The sequence below is a fragment of the Ovis aries genome, chromosome 4 (genome assembly GCF_016772045.2).
Source record: "Ovis aries strain OAR_USU_Benz2616 breed Rambouillet chromosome 4, ARS-UI_Ramb_v3.0, whole genome shotgun sequence".
Lineage (NCBI taxonomy): Eukaryota > Metazoa > Chordata > Mammalia > Artiodactyla > Bovidae > Ovis > Ovis aries.
The window spans coordinates 10,587,961-10,613,191 of NC_056057.1; the positions used below are offsets into that span (position 1 = coordinate 10,587,961).

At 41.5% G+C, this 25,231-nt stretch overlaps 1 protein-coding gene and 1 non-coding gene across 7 annotated transcripts in view; one reads left to right on the top strand and one right to left on the bottom strand.

Moving 5' to 3' along the window:
• Positions 1–25,231, bottom strand: part of PEX1 (peroxisomal biogenesis factor 1) — a 70,219-nt gene that overhangs the window by 34,472 nt on the left and 10,516 nt on the right. For all 6 annotated transcript variants that reach the window (XR_009600321.1, XR_009600320.1, XM_042249141.2 and 3 more), the window contains 7 exons: positions 14,034–14,148; positions 13,169–13,935; positions 11,219–11,338; positions 4,530–4,653; positions 4,195–4,298; positions 3,215–3,297; positions 1,926–2,058 (listed from right to left, as the gene is read on the bottom strand). Coding sequence is in view for 4 of the 6 variants with exons in the window: in XM_042249141.2 (XP_042105075.1) it covers positions 1,926–2,058; positions 3,215–3,297; positions 4,195–4,298; positions 4,530–4,653; positions 11,219–11,338; positions 13,169–13,935; positions 14,034–14,148 (1,446 nt within the window). In the remaining 2 variants the exon portion in view is untranslated. The remainder of the gene's footprint in view (positions 1–1,925; positions 2,059–3,214; positions 3,298–4,194; positions 4,299–4,529; positions 4,654–11,218; positions 11,339–13,168; positions 13,936–14,033; positions 14,149–25,231) is intronic.
• TRNAG-CCC (transfer RNA glycine (anticodon CCC)) lies at positions 1,702–1,774 on the top strand. Its single transcript has one exon. It is a non-coding gene; the product is annotated as a tRNA-Gly (tRNA).

Below are 25,231 nucleotides of genomic sequence, written 5' to 3' on the forward strand. Positions count from 1 at the left end.
ACACAGACACACACACACACACACACACACAGAGGAATACTACTCGGCCATAAAAAGGGATGAAACTGGGTCCTTTGTAGAGGCGTGAATGGACTGAGAGACTGTCACAGAGAGAAGCCAAGAGAACAAATATCACAGTGATGCATACATGTGGAGTCTAGACAAATGGTATAGATGATCTTATCTGCAAAGCAGAAACAGAGACCCAGACACAGAGGACAAACCTATGCACATCGAGTGAGGAGAGAAGGCGTGGTGGGATGAATTAGGAGACTGGGATTGACATATATATACTACTGATACTATGCACAAAGTACGTAACTAATAAGGACACTGCTGTATAGCTCAGGGAATGCTACTCAGTGCTCCGTGGTGACCTAAATGGGACACACACAAGTGGGAAGGGGCACGTGTGTATACCTAGAGCTGATTCACTCTGCTGTACAGTAGAAACTAACATTGTCAAGCAGCTATAGTGTCAGGCACTCAGCTGTGTCCAACTCTTTGCGACCCCGTGGACTCTAGCCCACCAGGCTCCTCTGTCCATGGGATTCTCCAGGCAAGAATACTGGAGTGGGCTGCCATTCCCTTCTCCAGTAAAGCAACTATACTCCTATAAAAAATTTTTTAAAAAAGCACAGTTGGAGAATACTACAAGCAACTTCATGCTCACAAATTTGACAACTTAGAAGAAACAAACACATTCTTCAAAAACTACAAACTACCAAACACCTGCCAAAATGAAACAGATGATTAAAGACTGTGAATTTATAAAAAATATATAAAGAAATCTCTAGGCACAGATGGTTTCAGTGGAGATTTTACTAAGCATTTTAAAGAATTTACATCAATTTTATACACTCTCTTCCAAAAATCAGAACAGAAGGGAACACTTTTCAACCCATTCTGTGAGGCCAGTATTACTCTGAGAGCAAAACCAAAGGCAGAACTACAGGCTAGTATTGATCGTGAAATTACACGCAAAAATCCTCAACAGAATATCAGCAAACAGAACTCAGCAAGGTATAAAAAGAATACCCTGGAGAAGGAAATGGCAACCCATTCAGTATTCTTGCCTGGAGAATCCCCTGGATGGAGGAGCTTGGTGGGCCACAGTCCACGGGTTGCAAAGAGTCGGACACGACTGAGCAACTTCACTTCACAAAAACAGACCACTACTACTAGGTGGGATTTATTACAGACTTGCATGGCTGATTCAACATTTCAAAATTAATCAGCCCCATTAACACGCTTTGTTGTCGTTTAGTCACTAAGCCATGTCTGACCCTTTGCGACCCCATGGGCTGAAGCCTGCCAGGCTCCTCTGTCCACGAGATTTCCAGGCAAGAATACTGGAGTAGGTTGCCATTTTCTTCTCCTGGGGATCTTCCCAACTCAGGGATCAAACCTGTGCCTCCTGCATTGACAGGTGGACTTTTTACTACTGAGTCACCAGGGAATCCCTATTTAACACCCTACCAACATCATAAAAAAGAAAATTCATACAACCATATCAACTGAAAAAGAAAAACAGCAGGGAGAGCGTCACCTAATTCCACACTGTTTTCTCAATAGCTCATAGCAGGCACTCAAAAATATTAGTGAATGAATAAATTCTTTCCATCTATCATATCAACAACCCTATATAACAGATGATTAAAACTCAAAGAGAGAGGAATTAAAAATGGCTAATCGGCTACTTCCCTGATGGTCCAGTGGCTAAGACTCTGCATTCCCAATGTAGGGGGCCCAGGTTTGATCCCTGGTCAGGGAACTCGATCCCACAGGCTGCAACTAAGAGGTCGTATGGCACAACAAAGAGACCCTACAGGCTGCAACCAAGACCAGGTGCAGCCATATACTTATTTTAAATTTTAGTAAAAAATATGCTAATTAATGAAAATGAGCATATTTTAACCACATACCTTTCCTCCCGTGAGTAAAAGGGCTCCATTTCTAAGTCCTGCCACAAGGGACACCAGTTGCCGAGACAGAGGGCGCCCCAGGAGGCTATGAGTGATGTGCTCCATGGAGGAGATGCCTAAGGAATTCACTCCTCTGCAAAACATGTAAATTGCATGATCAAACGCTAAAACAGGATAAAATCTAGCTATAAACAATTTGGAAATTTTCCTTTGCAGGCTAGTTAATGATTTATAAAAAGAGTAAAAGCTTGGAAAATTTCCCTTACTTGAGAGTAAAATGTTTTAATGCCAAATCTGAGTCACAGATTTTAAAACTAATTTTACTACCTTCAAACATGTGCAGTAACTAAAAATTCTGTCCAAATAGGAATCCTTAAGGGGATTTGTCTTAATACACACACATATCCCCCTCAAAATGATTTCTGGCTTGTTAATCAAAATTATCATACATGAGTGCTTTTAAAATATTAGGATAACTGAAGACTTATTTCCTATTAAACATCATCTTTGAAATCCAGTTTCAATCTGAAGATTACACAAACATGAACTTCAACCTACTTCCTGATTCTGCCAGTTTATTTCTGATAATAAATATCATAAATTATTAAAATTAGTCTGAGAGTTTTTACTTTATAGAGTATTTACTTTAAAAAGCAGATTATTGTTGCTCTGCAGTTTAATCCTTTAACTAAAACCTTTCTAGATTATACTATTACAGAAAATCAAATCAGTACTACTACATCCATTAAAGGCCTCTGTGATGAATTCTAAGAAGTAACATTTATGTGAGATTCTTATACTGTATTAAGAGCTAAAGAAATTGAGGCGGTTCTTTTCAAATTTGTCTTAAAAGCTAAGGAAAACACAAATAATTCCCATCAATCAGTACATGTATAAGACAGTGAAGGAATAACTTAATTTGAAATATTTTTAAACACTCAACTAATGTCTTTGGATTTAACTTTCAAAGCTAATTTGTTAATCTCAAAAGATTATTGCTTTATTCAAGCATGTATGATCCAGGTCATATCTAGTTGGCTCTCTTCTCACAGATCAAATCTCAAAGTAAAATTTCTAATACGTTTCAGTCTTTCAGTTTATCTAAGAAGAGAAGGCAAATTACTAAGCCAGGTGTGAAAACAGAAACAATCCTTGAAGAAACTATCTCCCATTACATTAGTAAGACCTGTCAACGACACTGACATCTAATTTAATATTTACACATAAAAGCCCTTAGACAGGTAATGTTAAACGTGTCTAAACAGGCCAGTTTGGCCGTAACTTCTTACCCCAAGCAGTTCAGCTTTAAAAAAGGAAGAATAAAGTCAATTTCCTCACTGTTTTCTTCTTTTACCATAGGATCTAGAAGGACCTATAGTAGCAAGGAAAAATCAATTTTACATGTCACAATAATACCTTTTGCCTGCTTTTCTTGGGTTCCAGGAAACTGAATTGCTGATTCTGTTATACCAGAGAGAAAGGATATACTGTGCATGAGAGTTTATTACTTAAAATAGCCCTGACAATAATAATTTACTCGTCTAAGGAATATAAATATTTATAGTTAACGAGCAGTAAAGAATGTCTTCTTCATACAGTTTAGAGATATACCTTTATTTGCAATTTTGATTTCTGTCAAATTCTTTTTACAATCTTCCATCTGTATCGTCTCTGAATGGTATTCCTTAAACTGTATTTCACCAAAGTAAAGAAATAATATCTAGTTTCGAACCACTGAAATTCTAAGTGACTTTAATTCATCTTCAGTTCTATAATGACAGTAAATATCCTAACCAAAACATAATGTTCTAAAAAGAGTACTTTAAACACATATCTGGAAGAAAAGTAATCTGATAATAGTTGTGAAGAGTTGAGAATTTAAGAATTGACAAAATAATATGGGCTGTGCAGCAAAACTACAAATAAAAATATGAATAAAAAAAAAAGTTACCGCCCTCAGCTAAGTTTTCATTTGTTCCCATACTAGAAGAGTTTAAAATCATGATCCAGTGGCCAGTTAACATGATCAACTCTATTCCTGGAACAATTCTGCTGAAGCATCCATTTCAAATTTAGGATAAACCAATCATTTGCTTAGGTAAGTTAAAGAGATTATAGAATAAAATATTTTAAATCAAGTTATTCCTTACTCTTATCATTTGAGTTTCTAATGCAGTTTAGGATGCAAGGCCTTAACAAGTAAATTCATACTTTAGAGTCAATCACATGTGAAAATATTATCATTAAATATTCAGTAGTATGTAATTACTTGTACTGTCATCTTCTGCAGCAGATTGGTACTCAATAGAAAAATAGTTTTTTCTTTTTCCTTTTCCCAAGAATGAACTATATTCAGAGAAAACTCCTTCACCCCTATTAAAAAGAAAGTGATAAATGCAGTTAGTACTGAAGCTGAGACGAAATAATTTAAAATTTAAATTTATTTACATTTAAATAAAAGGATTCTTTGATATATAAAATCTGCTGTTTAATTATCATTATTAGGTTTCCTATTCATATCTATCACAAGATGGAAAAACAATGAAAAAATTTCCAACTTCTTTAATAGGAAAAATATCAAAATAACGAATAAAATATACTTACCATCTTTCATTTCCAGTTTGATGTATTCCTCCTCAGATACTATCAGAGGGATCGTGGTAGCGGCAGACTGCTGCAGCCATGAACGGAACACAGACTTCACGTCTTCTTCACTTGCATCTTCAGACTGCCAGAGGGAAGGAAGAAACAGTGATGACGTTCTACGGCCTGAACTTCACACTCTTATTTTAACGCCTCATCTCGCCAGTGAAGTGATGGTCACAGGCACAGGTTTGGGATTTGCCATTATAGTACAATGAGTACAGTGCAGCCTGAAGAAAAAGTCACACAAGCGGCGAAGTTTTAAATGCTCCTTTTTTCTATGCCCAGTGATACACAGAGCATAATTCAGCTCACTTGATAACCATTCCAACCCTATTCTCTCCTGCTTCCTGTGAAGCAAACTCTGCAGGCAGGGAGCAGGCCCCTCTGCTCCCAGCTTGGAGCTGTGTGTGCACGTGTGTGGCTGCACTCTGGCCAACGCATTACCATCAGGAATCCAAGAGAAGGCCTTCTCTCCTGAACTGAACGGTGGAGAGACCCTGCAAGAAGACGCCTTTCCATCTGCTGCCCAGAATGCAGATGTGATGTCTCTTACCACCGTAAATACCTCGCCTGTGAGCGGAGGAGAGACAAAGGCTAAAGGTGAAAGAAGAGAGCGGTCAGAGGAGCCCGGCTCCATGCCTACGTGCTTTAGCCACCTGTGAGCACCGCCACCCTTCGTCGCACGTGAGAAAAACAAACTCTGTATGTTAGTCTCACTTTCTTTTTTTTCTATGATGGCTGGTACATTCAACAAGTAGAGTGTTAATAAACTGCTCAAAAGATATGAAGAAATTCTGAGAAAAACTGCTAATTTTTGAAGCTTTTAGATTAATATTATTAAGTTTAAACAATCTTCTTATATTTGAACTAACCAAAATTCATATGTGAAAGACACTATCTGCCTAGGAAAATAAACTTCTACCATTTTTCAACTCCCATATCTATTATCTAACAGCTCATATATAACAACTCGTATCTGTTATCTCTCTGCATTCATTAGATCCACTGATTAAGCTCAGTTTAGAATATGCTCACCATTAAAAAAAGCAAGCTAAACTAAGAAAAGGCATCACTTTCCCACTCTTAAAAATCACAGAAATAAGTCAGTTACTTCTTTGTATATTATTGGAAAATTGGATTAAAGACCTAGAGAAAGTTATAAAATGAAAATGAAAACTATTTAAAATCAAGACTTTTAGAATCAGAAAGAAACTCATAGTTCCTCTAGAATCAAACATCTTTCTGTCCTAAATGATATAATCAGCCTAGAGAGACCTGCCAAGGCCACACAGCTTCCACCAAAGCACATAACTAGGGACAGGAAAGGAAATATCCCACTGCCAATACGAGAGGAAAAAACAAGAAAACTAATGAGCAGTGGCTAATTAGTTTTGTACATAAGACCTAGTTTTTGTAAAAAATATCAAGATCAATAACCACGTTAAAAGCAGAGCTCCTATAAACTTAAAAAAAAAAAAAAGAACTCAAAACTTTGTAAGTCAAGAGCCATAAAAGGTCCATATTACAGAAACTTTTATACTATGGCCTATATGTTTAAAGATTACTTAAGAATATCAATGCAATACAGACAGCAAAATACCTGACTCTGAAAATCCTGGAGTTATCAGGACAATGTTAAATTTCCTTCGCATGGTTTTTAAAAAGATACTGAGAGACAAGACAGAGATAAGAGGGCGAGTAAAAGGACTTCAGCTCACCTCTTCTCAAGAAAAGAGCTAAATCACAACTAACTGCTATGCAAACACCTACAACAAAGACCTGAACCTACCATAAGAGATATTCTACATCCAAAGCGAAGAAAAGCTACAAGAAGACAGCAGGAGGGGTGCTTCTGTGCTATAATCAAATCCTATACCCGCTGGGTGGGAGACCCACAAACTGGAAAATAATAGAATCGCAGAAGTTCTGCCACAGAAGTGAGCGCTCTGGGCCCCGTGTCAGCGGCCCAGGCAGGGGGTCTGGCACCGGGAGGAGGAGCCATCAGCAACTCTGGTCTGTGAAGGCCAGTGCAGCTTCAATGCCGGCGCTCAGCAAGGCTTCACGTGCACTAGGGTGCAGGGCTAGACGGTGACTCCACGGAAACCCGGGCTGGAACTGCCTGCAGGCCGTGGGCAGCTCCCTGGGGAGGTGGGGACTGGCTGGTGCTCCCTGTGAGGACAAGGACGCTGGTGGCAGAGGCTCGGGCACTGTTCACAGGCATGAGCGCTCCCGGAGGCCTGGCCCCCCCAACAGCCTGCAGGCTCCAGCGCTGGGACGCCCCAGAACCACCACAAGGGTGGAAGCACAGCCCAGCTCAGAACAGGCAGGCTGCCCAAATGCCTCCCTGAGCCAACAGCTGCCTCCAAACACACCCCGTGACACAGCCCTGCAGACAGACAGACAAGACCAGATCCATTCACGGGGGCAGTTGGGGGCAGGGGGCAGGCAGCAGTCTCTCCCAACAGGAGGTCTGCACACGCCCCTGGATCAACCTCACCAACTAGGGGGAGACGCCTGAAGCAAGAAGAACCACAATCCTATAGCCTGAGGGAGGGAGAGCACAAAAACACGGAACGTTAATAAGTATGACCCAGCTGAGAAACATATTCCGGACAAAGAAACCAGGTATAAACCCCCAGAAGAACAACGAAGTGAAGTAGAGACAGGCAATCTGCCTGGGGAAGAATTCAGCGAAATTAGAGTAAAAGATGACTCACGATCTCAACAAAAGAATGGTGGCACAGACAGAGGACACAAGAAACATTTTAGAAAGAACCAGAAGCTTGAAAAAACAAACAGAGATTTAGGAGAGGTGGCAAGAACACACAGAAGAACTGTACAAAAAAGCTCTTAATGATCTGGGTAACCAAGACAATCTTGTCACTCAGCGAGAGCCAGACTTCCTGGAGTGTGAAGTTAAATGGCCCTTAGGAAGCACTACTATCAACGAAGCTAGTGGAGGTGATGGGATTCCAGCTGACCTATTTCAAATTCTAAAAGATGATGCTCTTAAAAGTGCTCCACTCTATATGTCAGCAAATCTGGAAAACCCAGCAGTGGCCACAGGACTGGAAAAGGTCCGTTCTCATTTCTAATCCCAAAGAAGGGCAGTGCCAAAGAATGTAAAAACTACCATACATTTGCACTCATTTCTCATGCTAGTAAGGTTGTGCTCAAAAATCCTTCAAGCTAGGCTTCATCAGTACATAAAAACCAAGACCTTCCAGGTGTACAAGCTGGACTTAGAAAAGGCAGAGGAACCAAGATCAAACTGCCAACATTCACTGGATCATAGACAAAGCAAGGGAATTCCAGAAAACAAAACAAAACAAAACAAAACAAAACTACTTCTGCTTCACTGACTATGGGAAAGTTGATCACAACAAACTGTGGAAAATTCTTAGAGATGGGAATACCAGACCATCTTACCTGTCTCCTGAGAAACCTGTATGCTGGTCAGGAAGCAACAGTTAGAATCTTACATGAAACAGCAGACTGGTTCAAACTTGAGAAAGGAGTATGTCAAAGCTATATATTGTCACCCTGCATATTTAACTTAAACAGTGAAATACTGGGCTGGATGAGTCACAAGCTGGAATCAAGACTGCTGGGAGAAATACCAACAACCTCAGATATGCAGATGATACCACCCTCATGGCACAAAGTGAAGAGGAACTAAAAAGCTTCTTGATGAAAGTGAAAGAGGAGAGTGAAAAAGTGGCTTATAACTCAGCACTCAGAAAGCTAACAGCATGACGTTCGGTCCCATCACTTCATGGCAACCAGATGGGGAAACAGCAGAAGCAGTGGCAGAGTTTCCCTTCTTCTGTTCCCAAATCACTGCGGACAGTGACTGCAGCCATGAAATCAGAAGCGTGCTTCTTGGGCAGCAAGCTGTGACAAACCTACAGTTGTATTAAAGAGCAAAGACATCACTTCCCTGACAAATGTCTGCATAGTCAAAGCTAGGGTCTTTCCACTAGTCATGTATTGATAAGAGAACTGGACCATAAAGAAGGCTGAGTGAGTGCCAAAGAATTGATGCTTTCAAATTGTGGTGCTGGAGAAGATGCTTGAGAGCCCCTTGAACTGTAGGAGATTAAACTAGTTAATCCTAAAGGAAATTAGTCCTGAATATTCATTGAAAGGACTGATGCTGAAACTCCAATACTTTGGCCACCTGATGCGAAGAGTTGACTCACTGGAAAGACTCTGATGCTAGGGAAGATTTAAGGCAAAAGAAGAAGAGGTCAGCAGAAGATGAAGCGGTTAGATGGCATCACCAACTCAATGGATATGAGTCTGAACAATCTCCGGGAGATAGTGAAGGCCTGTCCGGGAGATAGACAGGGAGGCCTGGTTGCTGCAGTCCATGGCATCGCACGCACAGAGTCAGACATGACTTCGTGACTAAACAAACAGCTAATTCAGTTTGCTGTAAAACACTGTAAAGTAACTATAATCTAATTAAAATAATTCTTAGAGGAAAACATAGCCAGAACACTCTGACATAAATCATACTAATTGAATTACTTCTATTTCAGACAGAAGATTTCACTTATATGTGGAATCTAAAAAAAAGGATACAAATTAATTTATTCACAAAACAGAAACAAGACTCACAGATTCCAAAAACAACTTATGGTTATCAAAGTGCAAAGGTGGAGGGAAGATAAACTAGGAGGTTGAGATTAACATATACACACTACTGTATATAAAATACTCAACAAGGAACTGCTGTACAGCACAGAGAACTCCAGCCAATATTCTGTAATAATCTACATGGGACAAGAATCTGAAAAAGAATGGATATATGTAGAACTGAATCAATCTGCTATACATCTGAAACACAACACTGCAAACCAACGACCCTCTAAAGTAAATCAACTATAACACAACGCACAGATCAGAAAACCACCGAAGGCCAAAGAATCGGAAAGTTAAACTACACATCAGTGAGCATGTCAAATGCTCAGCTGCATACTGTTATGGAAATGGCATGTGTTCTATTTGTTTTCTTCTTCTCTAGTCACAGAATATAAACTATTTTATCTGAGGTTCCGCCAAGCAGAAAGATCTGTGAAAATGGTTTTACAATGACCATCATTATCCAGAGGACCTGGAAGTATAATGCAAATTATCAGAGAAGGATTGAATCATGTTTGGCATTTTCTGAACATATAATAATTTTCCTCTGTTACAATTCTGTGAGAACTGGTAAGCTATGTTGGTACAGATGACAACACTCTAACAGAAAATAAATGAAAGTCGCTCAGCTGCATCTGACTCTTTGGACCCCATGGACTCTACAGTCTCTGGAATTCTCCAGGATAGAACACTGGAGTGGGTAGCCTTTCCCTTCTCCAGCAAGTCTTTCCGACCCAGGAACTGAACTGGGGTCTCCTGCATTGCAGCCAGATTCTTTACCATCTGAGCTATCAGGGAAGCCTGATAATACTCTAAAGAGATTTTAAAATTAAGTTCCATACTTCAATTCCTGACCATATCAGTGTGTATCAAAATTAAGTGCTGAAAAGTAAAACAGTCTAACTCTCTTTTACACTGCACTGTTAATACTGAAACATGTGAGAATTTTCTTAAAAAACTGCCCAGATGTAGCAAAAATATCAATCCTTTAAATGCCAAATTATCCATACTTGCATTGGCACAATGTCTGTTATATGTATATCATTTATTAAAGACTTCTTGCAGACTTTCCTGGTGGTCCAGGGGTTAAGAATCCGCCCACCAATGAAGGGGACACAGGTTTGATCCCTGGTCCAGGAAGATCCCACATGCCATGGGGCAACCAAGCTCAAGCGCCACAACTACTGAGCCATACTCTGCAACGAGAGAAGCCATGGCAGTGAGAAGCTCGTGCCCTGCAACTAGAGAGCAGCCCCGCTCACGGCAACTAGAGAAAGCCTGCCTGCAGCAGCGAAGTTCCAGAGCAGGAAAAAAAAAGGCCTTCTGGTTTCTGAAACAGGTAAACAGTGCCATTTGATCCAGCAATTCAACTCCGGGGTATGTACCCAAAAGAACCGAAAGTAGGGACTCAAATATCTGTATATCAATATTCACAGCAGCATTAATCAGAACAGTTAAAAAAAAAAAACACAGAAATAACCCCAGTGTCCATCAACTGATGAATAAACAACATGTGTATATTTACATACAATGGAATACTATGCAGCCATAAACAGGAGTGAAGTTTGATATATGCTATAGTGTGGATAAACCCTGACAACACGTTAAATGAAATAACCAAGACACAAAGGGCAAATATTGTATGATTCCACCTACATATAAGATCTAGAATAAGCAAATTCACAGAGACTGATCACAGTTGAGAATTGGGGGAGGAAAAGGTAGGGAGTGATCGCTTAATGGGCACAAAGTTTCTATTCAGTGGATGGAAAAGTTTCAGAAATAGTGATGGTTTCATGTTATAAATGTACTTAATGGCACTAAATTGCACACTCAAAGAGTTAAAACAGCATTTTATCTTATATGTATTTTATCACAATAAAACCAAAAGACTTCTTTGCTCTTTTAGAATAAAGGAGTACATTCTTATTACTTAGCTAAAGCAACTAGAAAGTTTACCATGCATGTAAAATAATTGTGATACATAAATGGGAACTCACCAAGTTTTCTGTAGGTTGTAGTTTTAGAGATCTTGGAATGTTAGGGGTAACTTCCACTGGAGTTATTCTGATGACCGCATGCATTTCTATATTTAGCCTCTTTCTCAGGTCATCTGGAATCTGAAATATGTAAAAATGAATTTAAAATATAGACGTTAAAATCTTGATTAAGAAATATTCCACAGCATAAACACTGATATTAATTTCTATCAACTCAGGTGAATGATAAGATACTGCCATGACTGATAGTATAGGTGGGCATTCAGGTACTGTTGTAATACGAACATTTCACTTTTTTCCTACAGTTGTTTCTTTAACATCCTCTTCAGAAGGTGATCACTTTCGCTCTCTCCGGTTAAGCCAGCCTGAGTTCCTGGTTCCAACTGCCACCTCTCACTGGGCCCCCTCCCACCCTGACCGCAGAGTGGCAAGCACAGGCTCGTCACTGCCGTCTCGCCTGGTCTCCAGCACTCGATCACCACTTTTTCACCCCATCCTCACCATATAGTATCAGGGAAATAACAGTGTTTCCTGCCTAATGGCAGAACCATTATTAGAAACAGACAGGTCCATTAACAAGTTCAGACAATATGATTTTCAAGATGCAGGGGGATCTTCTTGGGAAAGAGATTAGAGATAACAGAAAATATGAGGCACGGTTGGAGCTTTAGAGAATGATGTAGGCCGAAGAGATTACAACTTGTAAGTCACCTACCGAAAGGTCACAGTCTAAACTGTGAGAGTAAGAGAAATCTGCGAAGGGGACTCCCTTTCCCTTCCATCGTTCTTCCCTGTTCTAATAATCTTCCTTCAAAATCAGGTTAAAATAAAGGAGGCTGGTGGCTCACTTCATACAAAATAAACATTAACATCTGAAGTTAGGATGAGGAGGTGAAATGCTAGTGGTGCTACTTTCTCTCTCCATCACAGCAAAGAAACAATACCAGCACGGTAAGGAGCTTTCTGGGTACCTCTGAATCCCGGTCATCCCACACCATGGCTCTCTCCCTACACTGGGCATTTCCCCCAGTACATACCAAGACATTCCTTTGCTTTCAAGAAGGTGGAAGCAAATCTTCAGGCATTGAAGATGGGAAGCTTCGTAGGGCCTCCATCTGAAGCATGAACTCAAGAGTCAGCCTGCCAGGGTTTGAATCCTCATTCTACTTACTGACTTGTTACCCCAGGCAGGTAATTTTGACCTCTCTGGGCCTGTACCTATCTTAGCTTTTACCTGTCCAAGTTTATTAGCCAAAAAACACACAAACCTTACCCAAAAAAGGACTTTACCCTGCAATTAGAAATGCGTCCCCACAGGAACTTTCGTTGTTAGCCACTCAGTCGTGTCCAACTCTTTGTGACCCCAGGGACTGTAGCCGGCCAGGTTCCTCCATCCATGGGATTCTCCAGGCAAGAATACTGGAGTGGGGGTTGCCATTTCCTTCTCCAGGAGATCTTTCCGAACTAGGGATCAAACCCTGGTCTCCTGCATTGCAGGCAGATTCTTTACCATCTGAGCCACCAGGGAAGACTAGAGGAGGGGGACTTTAAATAGGGTTTATTACACTGGTTTTCAACTTGTGCATAAAATATTATAATATTTTAGTTCAAAATCTGGGCAAGTTCAAGCAACATAAAAGTATTTTATATGATTTATACAAACCCATTTGCTACAGACCAGAAACAAACAACACTATAAATCAACTATAGTACAATTTGGGGCTTCCCTGGTGGCTCAGATGGTGAAGAATCTGCCTGGAATGCGGGAGACCCAGGTTCAACACCTGGGTTGGGAAGACCCCTTGGAGAAGGAATGACTACCCATTCCAGTATTCTTGCCTGGAGAATTCCATGGATAGAGCCTGGCGAGCTATAGTCCATGGGGTTGCAAAGAGTCGGACACAACTGAGCAACTAACACAATATTCTTTAAAGAAAGTCTTGTACTAACCCAGACTTTCCCGAGATGAAGCGCGTCTAAGTTTTTGGTGTATTTCATGGCATTCTTCAGTTCCTCGAGTCCATTCCAGACCACCTTTAGCACACAGGCCTTGCCTGCTTTGTGACTATGGTCTGGGCTAACCTGCTTTTGATCTAGAGGCTCTAACATCTGCTTCTCTTTTTCAGGTGACAGGACATTCTGCTTTGTTCTACTTTGCTGCTGCTTTGGAGAAAGCAGTTTCACTAGCTTTCCATAGGTCACAGTGAAGCTGGGCTCCACATCAAAGTATTCCTGGTCCCATGGAAATACATGAATGGCATGATGTTTGTGAAACACAGAAGTTGCTGATGCCTTACATATGCTGGGAGGCTGGGATTTGCATACTCTGAAAATATTGTCCAGAGGAACATCTGCTGACTGCATGTTTTTGAAAGCATTGATTTCAGTTAATCCCCAGGATGTGTCTCGTTTCTTCTCAGACCCAGAAGAAAAAATGCTTCCTATCACAGTCCATAAGCTTGGTATAAATGATGAGTCAGTTCTACCCTCTGATTCTCTTTCTTTAGACCCAGCGACTCCTACAGGATTTGACTGAAGTTGCTTGGTCTGAAGTCCTTTTGTCAATCCTCTTTGGTCTCTTCCATAATGATGAAATTTTCCAGGTATATTATCTGCTTCTGAAAGTGTACTCTCTTTGGCTTGGCGGGTCTTTGGCTGAATCAGGAGCCTGCTGTCGGTTTCCAGCCTTCCGTAAGGAGCATCTGGCATCAGTGCGGCTGCACAGAAAACAAGGGTCATCAGTGTGCGCTGACCTCTGCTTTGGAGTCAATGCGATAGTGAAGAGTGGGACAGAAAGTGTTACGACAGCACCTACCAATCTGGATAAATATGTAAGTCTGCTGATCAACCCAGACCGGAAAAATGGCTTTCGGAAAAACTATTCGAATCTGATCTAGAAGGTGCTGTTCAAGGGAAGCAGCATGCAGCTCCTAGAAATAAACAAAAAGGTCAGTCCCCTTTACATTTTGTCTATTTCATGTTTAGAAAGGAAACCTCAACTCTTTCTTATAAAGCAAACCTACTTGGTTTAGAATACCGCTCAGAGAAGAGAAATCTAAAGACACTGATATTTTGGGGGATCAGATCAAGGTGGAGGAAGAGTAGGATGGGGAGCTCCCCTTCTCCCACAAATGTATAAAAAATACATCATCTGCCTGTGGAATTGTTCTCACAGAACATCTAGTGAACATTGGTAGAACATTTTCTAGATTTCCAAAGGGCAAAAAAAAATCTCGATTTAACTGTGAAGAACAAAACAAAGAAAAAAAAAGAGAGAGAGAGAAAGGAATCTGGACAGGAGCTATGAGAGGGGAAAGGTTTCTGCTCCCTTGGAAGCCCTGTCACAGGCAGAGAGATCAGTGGGGCCCAAGGAGGGGCTCTGGAGTCTGAGACAGAATAGCACTGGTTTACGGAGGGCAACGCAGAGACAGACCTGCACAGACGGTCAGTACTGCCACCAGGCCCTCCCCAGTCTGAGATGCTCGTCCATGGAGGCAGGTGGGGGCCGAGGCTCAGGCTTCAGAGGTAGAACTGGGGCGAGAACTGGGGTTGGCAGTATGGACAGCCCAAGGGGACTAGGATGTCATGTGCCCCAACCAAGGGAACATGGGAATAAGCCTGGGCCCACCAGAGAGGGAAGGTGATATTGTTAGGGGGCATGCAAGGAGAGGCGCAGGACTGCCACAGGAATTCCTCTCCCGCTGTGTGCTCTCAGGTGACAGGGCACCACCTACACGAGCTCTGGGGTAGGCACAAGCGGCCACTACCACCTCAGACTCCAGAGGTAGCTGCAGACCGCGGCAGGCAGTAGGCACTGCCGCCACCAAGGGTCCCATGACTGAGCACCAACTGCTGCCCTTGCCTTTTTGGGACTGTGCATGGGCCGAGCACCTGCACACCCCTTATCAAGTGGACAATGGACAGCACACGCAGAGAAAAGAGACAGCAAGCATTCAAGCCAAAAACAACCCTCAAAGAAGCGTTACATCCACACAAGCTATGCAGGGATGCCCTCACGTATAAACAGTCCTCCAAGGCTACAGTAGATGACTGTTTCTCCTAAACTCAGACTAAGAGAAATAGAAGTAAAATGAAGCAGCAGAAGAATTCAGCTCAGTTCAGTTGCTCAGTCATGTCCGACTCTTTGCAACCCCATGAATCGCAGCATACCAGGCCTCCCTGTCCAACACCAACTCCTGGAGTTCACTCAGACTCACGTCCATCGAGCCAGTGATGCCATCCAGCCATCTCATCCTCTGTCTTCCCCTTCTCCTCCTGCCCTCAATCCCTCCCAGCATCAGAGTCTTTTTACTGCCAACTAAAAGACCAAGAGAATTCCCCTAAACGAACAGTGAAACAGACCTCGTCAGTCTAATAGACATCAACTTCAAAAAGAGGTAATGAAAATGCTAAGGGAATTAAGAAAGGCTATCAACAGAAACGCAAATTGCTATAAAAAGGAACTAGGGAGTATAAGGAGGAGCCAAGAAAAGTTAGAAAACTCATTTGCCAAGGTGAAAGTTGAGCTAAAGGTAATGAATACCAGAAAAAATAATGCAAAAGAAGGAATAAGTGATCTGGAAGACAGAACAAAGGAAAATTACACAAAAGAGCAGACAGAAAGCCAAATGAAAAAAATTAAAGCAATATGAGACCCACTGGATAATAATATAAAGTACGTTGATCTAGGTGTAATATGTTTTCCATAAGGAGAAGAGAAAAGGGGATTGAAAGTGTATTTGAAGAAATTATGACTAAAAATTTCCCAAACCTAAAGAACCAAACAGATATCCAGATATAGGAAGCACAGAGGATCCTAAACAATATGAATCCAAACAGACCTACACCAAGACATACTATAATAAAAACGGCAAAAGTTAAAGAGGATTCTAAAGGCAGCAAGACAAAAACAAAGAGTTAATTACAAGGGAACCCCTATAAGCCTATCAGCTGATTTCTCTACAGAAACACTGCAGGCCAAAAAGGAGTGGCAAAATATATTCAAAGTCTTGAAAGGGAAAATCCTGCAATCTAGAATATTCGATCCAACAAGATTATTGTTTAGAATAAGAAGAAAAATAAAGAATTTCTCAGGCAAGCAAAAACTAAATGAATATACCAATAGTAAAACTATGGAAATATTAAAAGATCTCTAAATAGAAAAGAAGCAAGGAGATATAGAAAGGGAGAAATCATGACTGGAAAGTAAATCATTTAAACTGGCTAGTATAGATATCCAAAAAGAAGGAAAAAAATCTATCTGTGAAAGTGATGATAAATACAAGCAACAACAAAGGGACAAACATGAAGACGTAAAAAAGGACATCAAAGTCATAAAATGTGGGGAAGGACAGTAAGAAAATGCACATTCGTTTTTCTTTTAGAATATGTTTCAGCAGGTATGACTATCAGTTTAAAGCAAGCAGATATACAAAAGGGTTAACATACTTAAAAAACAGGGCAGTCACAAATCAAAAACATAAAATAAATGCACAAAACCCCAAAAGAACATAAGCATAAAGTAAACCACCAAACCACAAAAAGAAAGAGGAAGGAAAACAAAGAATCAACTGGAAAACAAGGTTTAGTATGGCAATAAATACATATGTATCAATAATTACCTTAAATGTCAATGGACTGAATGTTCTAATCAATAGAGTGGCAGACTGGATTAAAAAAAAAAAAAAAAAGACCTTACAATATGCAGCCTATATGAGACCCACCTTATGGCAAAGGACACAGATTAGAAGTGACGACACAGATTAGAAGTGACGGCACAGAAAAGGATATTTCATGTATTGGAAATAAAAGGAGAGCAGAAGTTGCAATACTTAAATTAACATCAGACAAAACAAACTTTAAGACAAAGGCCATGAAGAAAGATAAGGGCACCACATAATGGTGGAAGGAGCAATACGAGAAGGTGTTACGCTTGCCCCTATATATGCAGCTAACACAGGAGCACCCAGATACATAAAACACAAGCTAAAGATGAACGGGCTTCCTCGGTGGCTCAGTGGCAAAGAATCTGGCTCCAATTCAGGAGACCCGGGTTCAATCCTTAGGTTGGGAAGATCCCCTGGAGAAGAAAATGGCAAGCCACTCCAGTATTCTTGCCTGGGAAATCCCATGAGCAGAGGAGCCTGGATGACTACAGTCCATGGGGTCACAAAGAGTTGGACACAACTGAGTGACTGAACAACAGACGTAAAGGGAGAAACCGGCAGGAAGACAATAATAGAGGGAGACTTTAACAGCCCACTCACATCACAGAACAGATCCTCTAGACAGAAAGTCAGTAAGGCAAGAGAAAGCCTACATGACCCAATAGAACAGTTACACTTAATTCCTATTTTCAGGACATTACAACCCCCCAAAGTAGAATATACATTCTTTTCAAGTGCACGTGCAACATTTTCTAGGACTGACCACACAGTAGGGCACGAACTAACCTCAACAAATTCAAGAGTATAGAAAGTATTTCAGGCATCTTCTCCAACCACAATGGCACAAAATTACCAATTAACCACAGGAAAAGGAATGAGGAAAAGATTACACAGAGACTACACAACATGCTACTAAAAAACCAATGAGGAAATCAAAAGGAAATTTAAAAATACCTTGAGACAAGTACAATCAGAACACAATACAAAATCTATGGCCTGCAGCAAAGGCAGTTCTTAGAGGGAAGTTCATAACAATAAAGGTCTTCCTCAAAAAACAACAAGAATGTCAAACAAACAACCTAATCTACCACGTAAAAGAATTAGAAAAAGAAACAAAACCTAAAGTTACTAGAAGGAAGTAATAAAGAGCAGGGAGGATATAAAGATTAAAAAAAAAAAAACAGAAAAAATTTATTAAAACTAAGAGCTTGGTCTTTGAAAGGATAAACAACATTGACAAACCTCTGACCAGGCTCATTAAGAAAAGAGAAAGAACCTATATAAAGAAAATAAGAAATGAAAAAGGAGAAATCAACAAATCCTGCAGAAATACAGAAACCCGTAAGAGAAGACTCTGAACAATTAGATGCTGGGAACTCCCTGATGATCTAGTGGTTAGGACTTGCAGCTCCTCACTGCCATGGCCAGGTTCAATCCCTGGCTGGGGAACTGAGATCCTGAAAGCTGCACAACATGTCTAAAAAACAAAAACAAATTATATGCCAACAAATTTGACAACCTGGAAGAAATGGATCTAGAAACATACAGCCCACTGAAATTGAATCAAGAAATAGATCAGTTGAACAGACCAGTCACTGAAAGTGAAATAGAATCTGTAGTGATAAACCTCCCTACAAACAAAAGCTGTGACAGACCTAAATGGCATAATTAAAAAGCAGAGAGAGCACTTTGCCAACAAAGGTCCATGTAGTCAAAGCTATGATTTTTCCAACTGTCATGTAAGGATATGAGAAAAGTGAAACTGAAAGTCACTCAGTCGTGTCCGACTCTTTGCGACCCCGTGGACTATGTACAGTCCATGGAATTCTCCAGGCCAGGATACTGGCATGGGTAGCCCTTCCCTTCTCCAGGGGGTCTTCCCAACCCAGGGATCGAACCCAGGTCTCCTGCATCACAGGCAGATTCTTTACCAGCTGAGCCACAAGGAAAGCCCCAGAATACTGGAGTGGGTGGCCTATCCCTTCTCCAGTGGATCTTCCTGACCCAGGAATCGAACCAGGGTCTCCTGCATTGCAGGCAGATTCTTTACCAACTGAGCTATCAGGGAAGACCTATGGATATGAGAACTGGACTGTAAGGAAGGCTGAGCACTGAAGAATTGAGGCTTTTGAACTGTGGTGCTAGAGAAGACTTTTGAGAGTCTCTAGGACAGCAAGATCAAATCAGTCAATCCTAAAGGAAATCACCCCTGAATGAATATTCATTGAAAGCACTGATGCTGAAGCTGAAGCTCCAATACTCTGGCCACCTGATATGAAGAGCCTACTCATCGGAAAAGACTCTGATACTGAGAAAGGCTGAAGACAGGAGAAGAAGGAGGTGACAGAGGATGAGATGGTTGGGTGCCATCACTGATTCAGTGGACATGAACTTAGGCAAACTCTGGGAGATGGTGAGGGACAGGGAAGCCTGGTGAGCTGCGGTCCATGTCGGACATGACTTAGTGACTGAACAAGAAAGAACAAACAAAAGTCCACGACCAGTTGGCTTCACAGGTGAATTCTACCAAACATACAAAGAATAATTTATACTGAGCCTTTTCAAACTCTTCTAAAAGATGGAAAAGGAGGGTACACTTCAAAAGATCTTCTATACAGCCACCATCATCCTGATACCAAAACCAGACAAAGATACATCAGGAAAGAAAGGCACAGGCCAGTATCTCTGTTGACTACAGATGCAAAAATTCTCAGCAGAATACTAGCAAACTGAATCCAACACCATGTAAGAGATCATACACCACTACTAACTGAGATGCACTCCAAATTCACAAGGATGGGTTAGCGCATGGAAATCAATCAATGTAATACACCACAGAAACAGAAGGAAAGTCAAAAGAACACACAGTCATCTCAAGGCCCAGAAAAAGCATCTCACAAAATTCACCACCCTTCCCAGGTCACAGCCTTGTCATAGTGAAGGGACCTGAATAACTCAGTGAAGTTATGAGTCCTGCCATGCAGGGCCCCCCGAGACAGATGGGCCACAGTGAGGAGCTCTGACAAGAAGTGGTCCACTGCAGAAGCGAATGGCAAACCACGGAAGGATTCTTGCCCTGAGAACCCCATGAACAGTATGAACAGGCAAGGAGACGTGACACAGTCTGGAAGGTGTCCGACATGCTACTAGGGAAAGAGCAGGGGCAATTACTAATAGCTCCAGAAAGGATGAAGCAGCTGGGCCAAAGTGGAAACAACACTCCAGCTGTAGATGTGTCTCGTGGTGAACGTAAAGTCCAATGCTGTAAGGAGCAATACTGTACAGGGTCCTGGAATGTTAGGTCCATGAAAGAAGGCAAATTTGGTATGGTCAAGCAGGAGATGGTAAGAGTGAACATCGACATTTTAGGCATCAGTGAATTAACATGGATGGGAATGGGAGAATTGAATTCAGATCACCATTACATCTACTACTGTGGGCAAGAATCCCTTAGAAGAAATGAGGGAGCTGTCATAGCCAACAAGAGTCTGAAATGTAGTACTTGGGTGTACTCTTAAAAATGACAGAATGATCTCAGTTCATTTCAAGGCAAACCCTTCAACATCACAGTAAACCAAGTCTATGCCCGAACCACTGATGCCAAAGAAGCTGAAGTTGACCAGTGCTACGAAGACCTACAACATCTTCTAGAATTAACATCAAAAAAAAAAAAAATGTTCTTTTCATCATAAGGGAAAAGTAGAAAGCCAAGAGATACCTGGAATAGCAGGCAAATTTGGCCTTGTAGCACAAAATGAAACAGGGCATAGACTAACAGAATTTCATCCAGAGAACACACTGGTCATAGCAAAGCCCCTCTTTCAACAACACAAAAAGGAAACTCTACACATGGACGTTACCAGTCAATACCGAAATCAGATTGATTATACTCTTTGCAACTAGAAATGGAAAAGCTCTATACAGTCAACAAAAACAAGACCTGGAGCTGATTGTGGCTCGGATCATCAACTTCTCATTACACAAAAGTTCAGACTTTAAATTGAAGAAAGTAGGGAAAACGACTAGGCCATTCAGCTATGACCTAAATCAAATCCCTTATGGTTATACAGTGGAGGGCTCGAATAGATTCAAGTAATCAGATCTGGTAGACAGAGTGCCTGAAGAACTATGGATGGAGGTCTGTAACATTGTACAGGACGCAACACCAAACTCATCCCAAAGAAAAAGAAATGCAAGAAGGCAAGGACATTGGCTGAGGAGGCTTTATAAGAGTTGAGGAAAGAAGAGAAGCAAAAAGTAAAGGAGAAAGGGAAAGAGCCCCAGCTGAATGCAGAGTTCCAGAAAATAGCCAAGAGAGATAACGAGGCCTTCTTAAACAAACAGTGCAAAGAAACAGAGGAAAACAACAGAATGGAAAAGACCAGAGATGTCCTCAAGAAAACTGGAGATCTCAAGGGAACATTTCCTGCAAGGATGGGCACAATAAAGGACAGAACGGGTAAGGACCTAACAGAAGCAGAAGAGATTAACAGATTAAGACAAGGTGGCAAAAATACACAGAAGAACAATACAAAAAAGCTTTTAATGACCCAGATAACCAGGATGGTGTGATCACTCACCTAGAGTTTGATATCCCAGAGTGTGAAGTCAAGTGGGCCTTAGGAAGCTTTACTAACAACATAGCTAGGGGAGGTGATGGAATTCCAGCTGAGCTATTTCAGATTCTGAAAGATAAAGTGCTGCACTCAATACGCCAGCAAATTTGGAAAACTCAGCAGCGCCCATAGGACTGGAAAAGGTCAGTTTTCATTCCAATCGCAAAGATTGGAATGCTGAAGAATGTTCAAATCACTGTACAACTGCACTCTTTCACACGCGAGTAAGGGTATGGTCACAATACTTCAAGCTTAGCCTTCAACAGTAATCCAGGTGTACACGATGGGTTTAGAAAAGGCAGAGGAACCAGAGACCAAATTGCCAACATTCACTGAATCATACAGAAAGCAAGGGAATTCCAGAAAAGCACCTACTGCTGCTTCACTCACTAGGGCCTCCCTGGTGGCTCAGATGGTAAAGAGTCCACCTGCAATGCAGGAGACCTGGGTTCCATTCCTGGGTTGGGAAGATCCCCTAGAGAGAACGGCTACCCACTCCAGTATTTCGGTCTGGAGAATTCCTTGGAGTTGCAAAAAGTCAGACACACAGCTGAGCAACTTTCACTTTTTTCACTTTCATTAACTATGTTAAAGCCTTTGACTGTGTAGATCACAACAAACTGGAAAATTCTTAGAGATGGGAATACCAGACCACCTCACCTGCCTCCTGAGAAACCTGTAATATAGGTCAAGAAGCAACAGTTAGAATTGGACGTGGAACAATGGGGTGGTTAAAAATTTGGAAAGGAGTATGACAAGGATGTATACTGTCACTCTGCCTATTTAACTTATATGCAGAGTGCTGCTGGCTGTGCTTAGTCACTCGGTTTGTTTCCGACTCTTAGTGACCCCATGGACTGCAGCCCACCAGGCTCCTCTGTCTTGGGGATTCTCCAGGCAAGAATACTGGTGTGGGCTGCCATGCCCTCCAAGGTGATCTTCCCAACCCAGGGACTGAACCCAGGTCTCCCACACTGCAGGTGGATTCTTTACTGGCTGAGTCACCAGGGAAGCCCAAGAATACTAAAGTAGGTAGCCTCTCTCTTTTCCAGGGGATCTTCCCGACCAGGAATCAAACCAGGGTTTTCTACACTGCAGCTGAGCTACAAGCTCAGCTACGAGGGAAGCCCTATATGCAGAGTGAAGTGAAGTGAAGTCGCTCAGTCGTGTCTGACTCTTTGCGACCTCGTGGACTGTAGCCCACCAGGCTCCTCCCTCCATGGGATTCTCCAGGCAAGAGTACATTGTGCTAAATGTTGGACTGGATGAATCACAAGCTGGACTCAAGACTGCTGGAAGAAATATCAACAGCCTCAGAGTATGTGGATGATATTGCTTTAACTGCAGAAAGTTAGGGTGAAAAGCTGGCTTAAAACTCAACAGTACAGAAACTTAAGGCCTTGACAGCCAGTCCCATCAGCTCACGGCAAGCAGAAGGGGAAAAAGCGGAAGCAGCGGCAGACTTTATTTTCCTGGGCTCCAAAATCACTGCAGACGGTGACTGCGGCCATGAAATTAAAAGACGCTTGTTCTTGGGAAGGAAAGCAATGACCAACCCAAACAGCATAGTAGAAAGCAGTGACATCAGTTTGCTGCAGAGGTCAGTATAGTCAAAACTATGGTTCTTCCAGTAGTCATGTATGGATGTGAGAGTTGGACCATGAAGAAGGCTGGCACTAAAGAATTTATGCTTTTGAATTGTGGTGCTGGAGAAGACTCTCGAGAGTCCCTTAAGACTGCAAGAGATCAAACCAGTCAATCCTAAAGGAAATTAACCCTGAATATTCATTGGAAAGACCAATGCCGAACCTCTAATACTTTGGCCACCTGATACGAAGAGCTGACTCATTAGAGAAGACCCTGATGCTAGGAAAGATTAAAGCCAAAAGGAGAAGGGGGCAGCAGAGAAGCAGATGGTTAGACAGCATCACTGACTCGGGCAAGAATTTGAGCAAACTCTAGGAGAGAGTGAAGGACAGGCAAGTCGGGTGTGCTATAGTCCACGGGGTTGCAAAGAGTCGCACACGACTTAGCGACTGAACAGCAACAACAGCGTGATAAAAACTCTTTCAAAAGTGGGTACTGAGAGAACATATCTCCACATAATAAAAGCCTTTTATGACAAACCCACAGCCAATGTAACACTGAACGGTGAAAAGCCAAAAGCATTCCTGCTAAAATCCGGAACAAAACAAGGATGCCCACTCACGACTTTTCTTCACCATAATACTAGAGTCCTAGCCACAGCAATCAGACAGAAAAAGAAATAAAAGGCATTCAGATTGGAAGGGAAGAGGTCGAACTGTCATTATATGCAAATGCATCCCTACGCAGTCACTCAGTCGTGTCCAGCTCTTTGTGACCCATGGACTGCGGCCCTCCAGGCTCCTCTGGTCATGGGCTCCTCCAGGCAAGAGTACTGGAGTGGGTTGCCATGTCCTCCTCCAGGGGATCTTCCCCACCCAGGGACTGAACCCACGTCTCCAGCGTCTCCTGCATTGCAGGCGGATGCTTTATCACCAGGGAAGCCCATGTGCGGATGACATGATACTATATATAGAGCACCCTAAGGTCTCCATACAAAAACTACTAGATCTAACAAATGAACTCAGCAAAGTAGCAGCATATAGGATGAACACTCAAAACTCAGTTGCGCTTGTTTTATATTAACAGTGAAGTATCAGATAGGAAATGTAAGAAAACAATACTTTTAAACTTGGACCAAAATAAAAATACCTAGGAATAAACCTGACCAGGGAGGAGAAAGACTTAGGCGCTGAGAACTATAAAGTATTGATACAGGAAATTAAAGAGAATTCAAAGTCACGGAAAGACATCCCATGATCTTGGACTGGAAGAATTAAGATTGTTAAATGGCAATACCACCCAAAACAAGCTACAAACTTCATGTAATCCGTACCAAATTACCCATGACATTTTTCACAGAACTGGAACAAATAATCCAAAAATTTGTATGGAACCATAAAGACCCAGAAGTGCCAAAGCAATCCCGAGGGAAAAAAACAAAGCAGAAGGCGTAAGCCTCCCAGATTTCAGACAATGCTACCACAAACAGAACAATGTGTGTTGGTACGAAAACTGACATGTGGATCAATGGAACAGTATAGAGAGACAAGATACAAACCCACACACCTATAGTCAATTAATCTTCAACAAGAATATAAGAAAATCAAATGGGAGGAAGTCTCTTCAGCAAGTGGTACTAGGAAAGTTAGACAGCTGCATGTAAATCATTGAAGTTAGAACACACCCTCACACCACGCACAAAAATAAACTCAAAATGGCTTAAAGACCTAAATACAAAATATGACGTCATGAAACTCCTAGAAGAGAATACAAGCAAAGCATTCGATAACATAAAACTGTACTAATGTTTTATTAGATCAGTCTCCCAAGGCAGTAGAAATAAAAACAAAATAAACAAATGAGACCTAATCAAACTTACAAACTTTTGCACAGGAAAAAAAAAAAAGAATAAAAAGACAACCTAAGGAATGGGAGAAAATATTTGCAAAATGATATAACTGACAAGGGCTTAATCTCAAAAATATATAAACTGCTCATACAATTCAAGGAAACAAACAGCCAATCAAAAAAAAAAAAAACAAAAAGGCAGAAGACCTAAGTAGACATTTCTCCAAAAAAGACATACAGATGGCCAGTAGGTACACGAAAAGATGTTCAACATTACTATTAGAGAAACCAAAAGC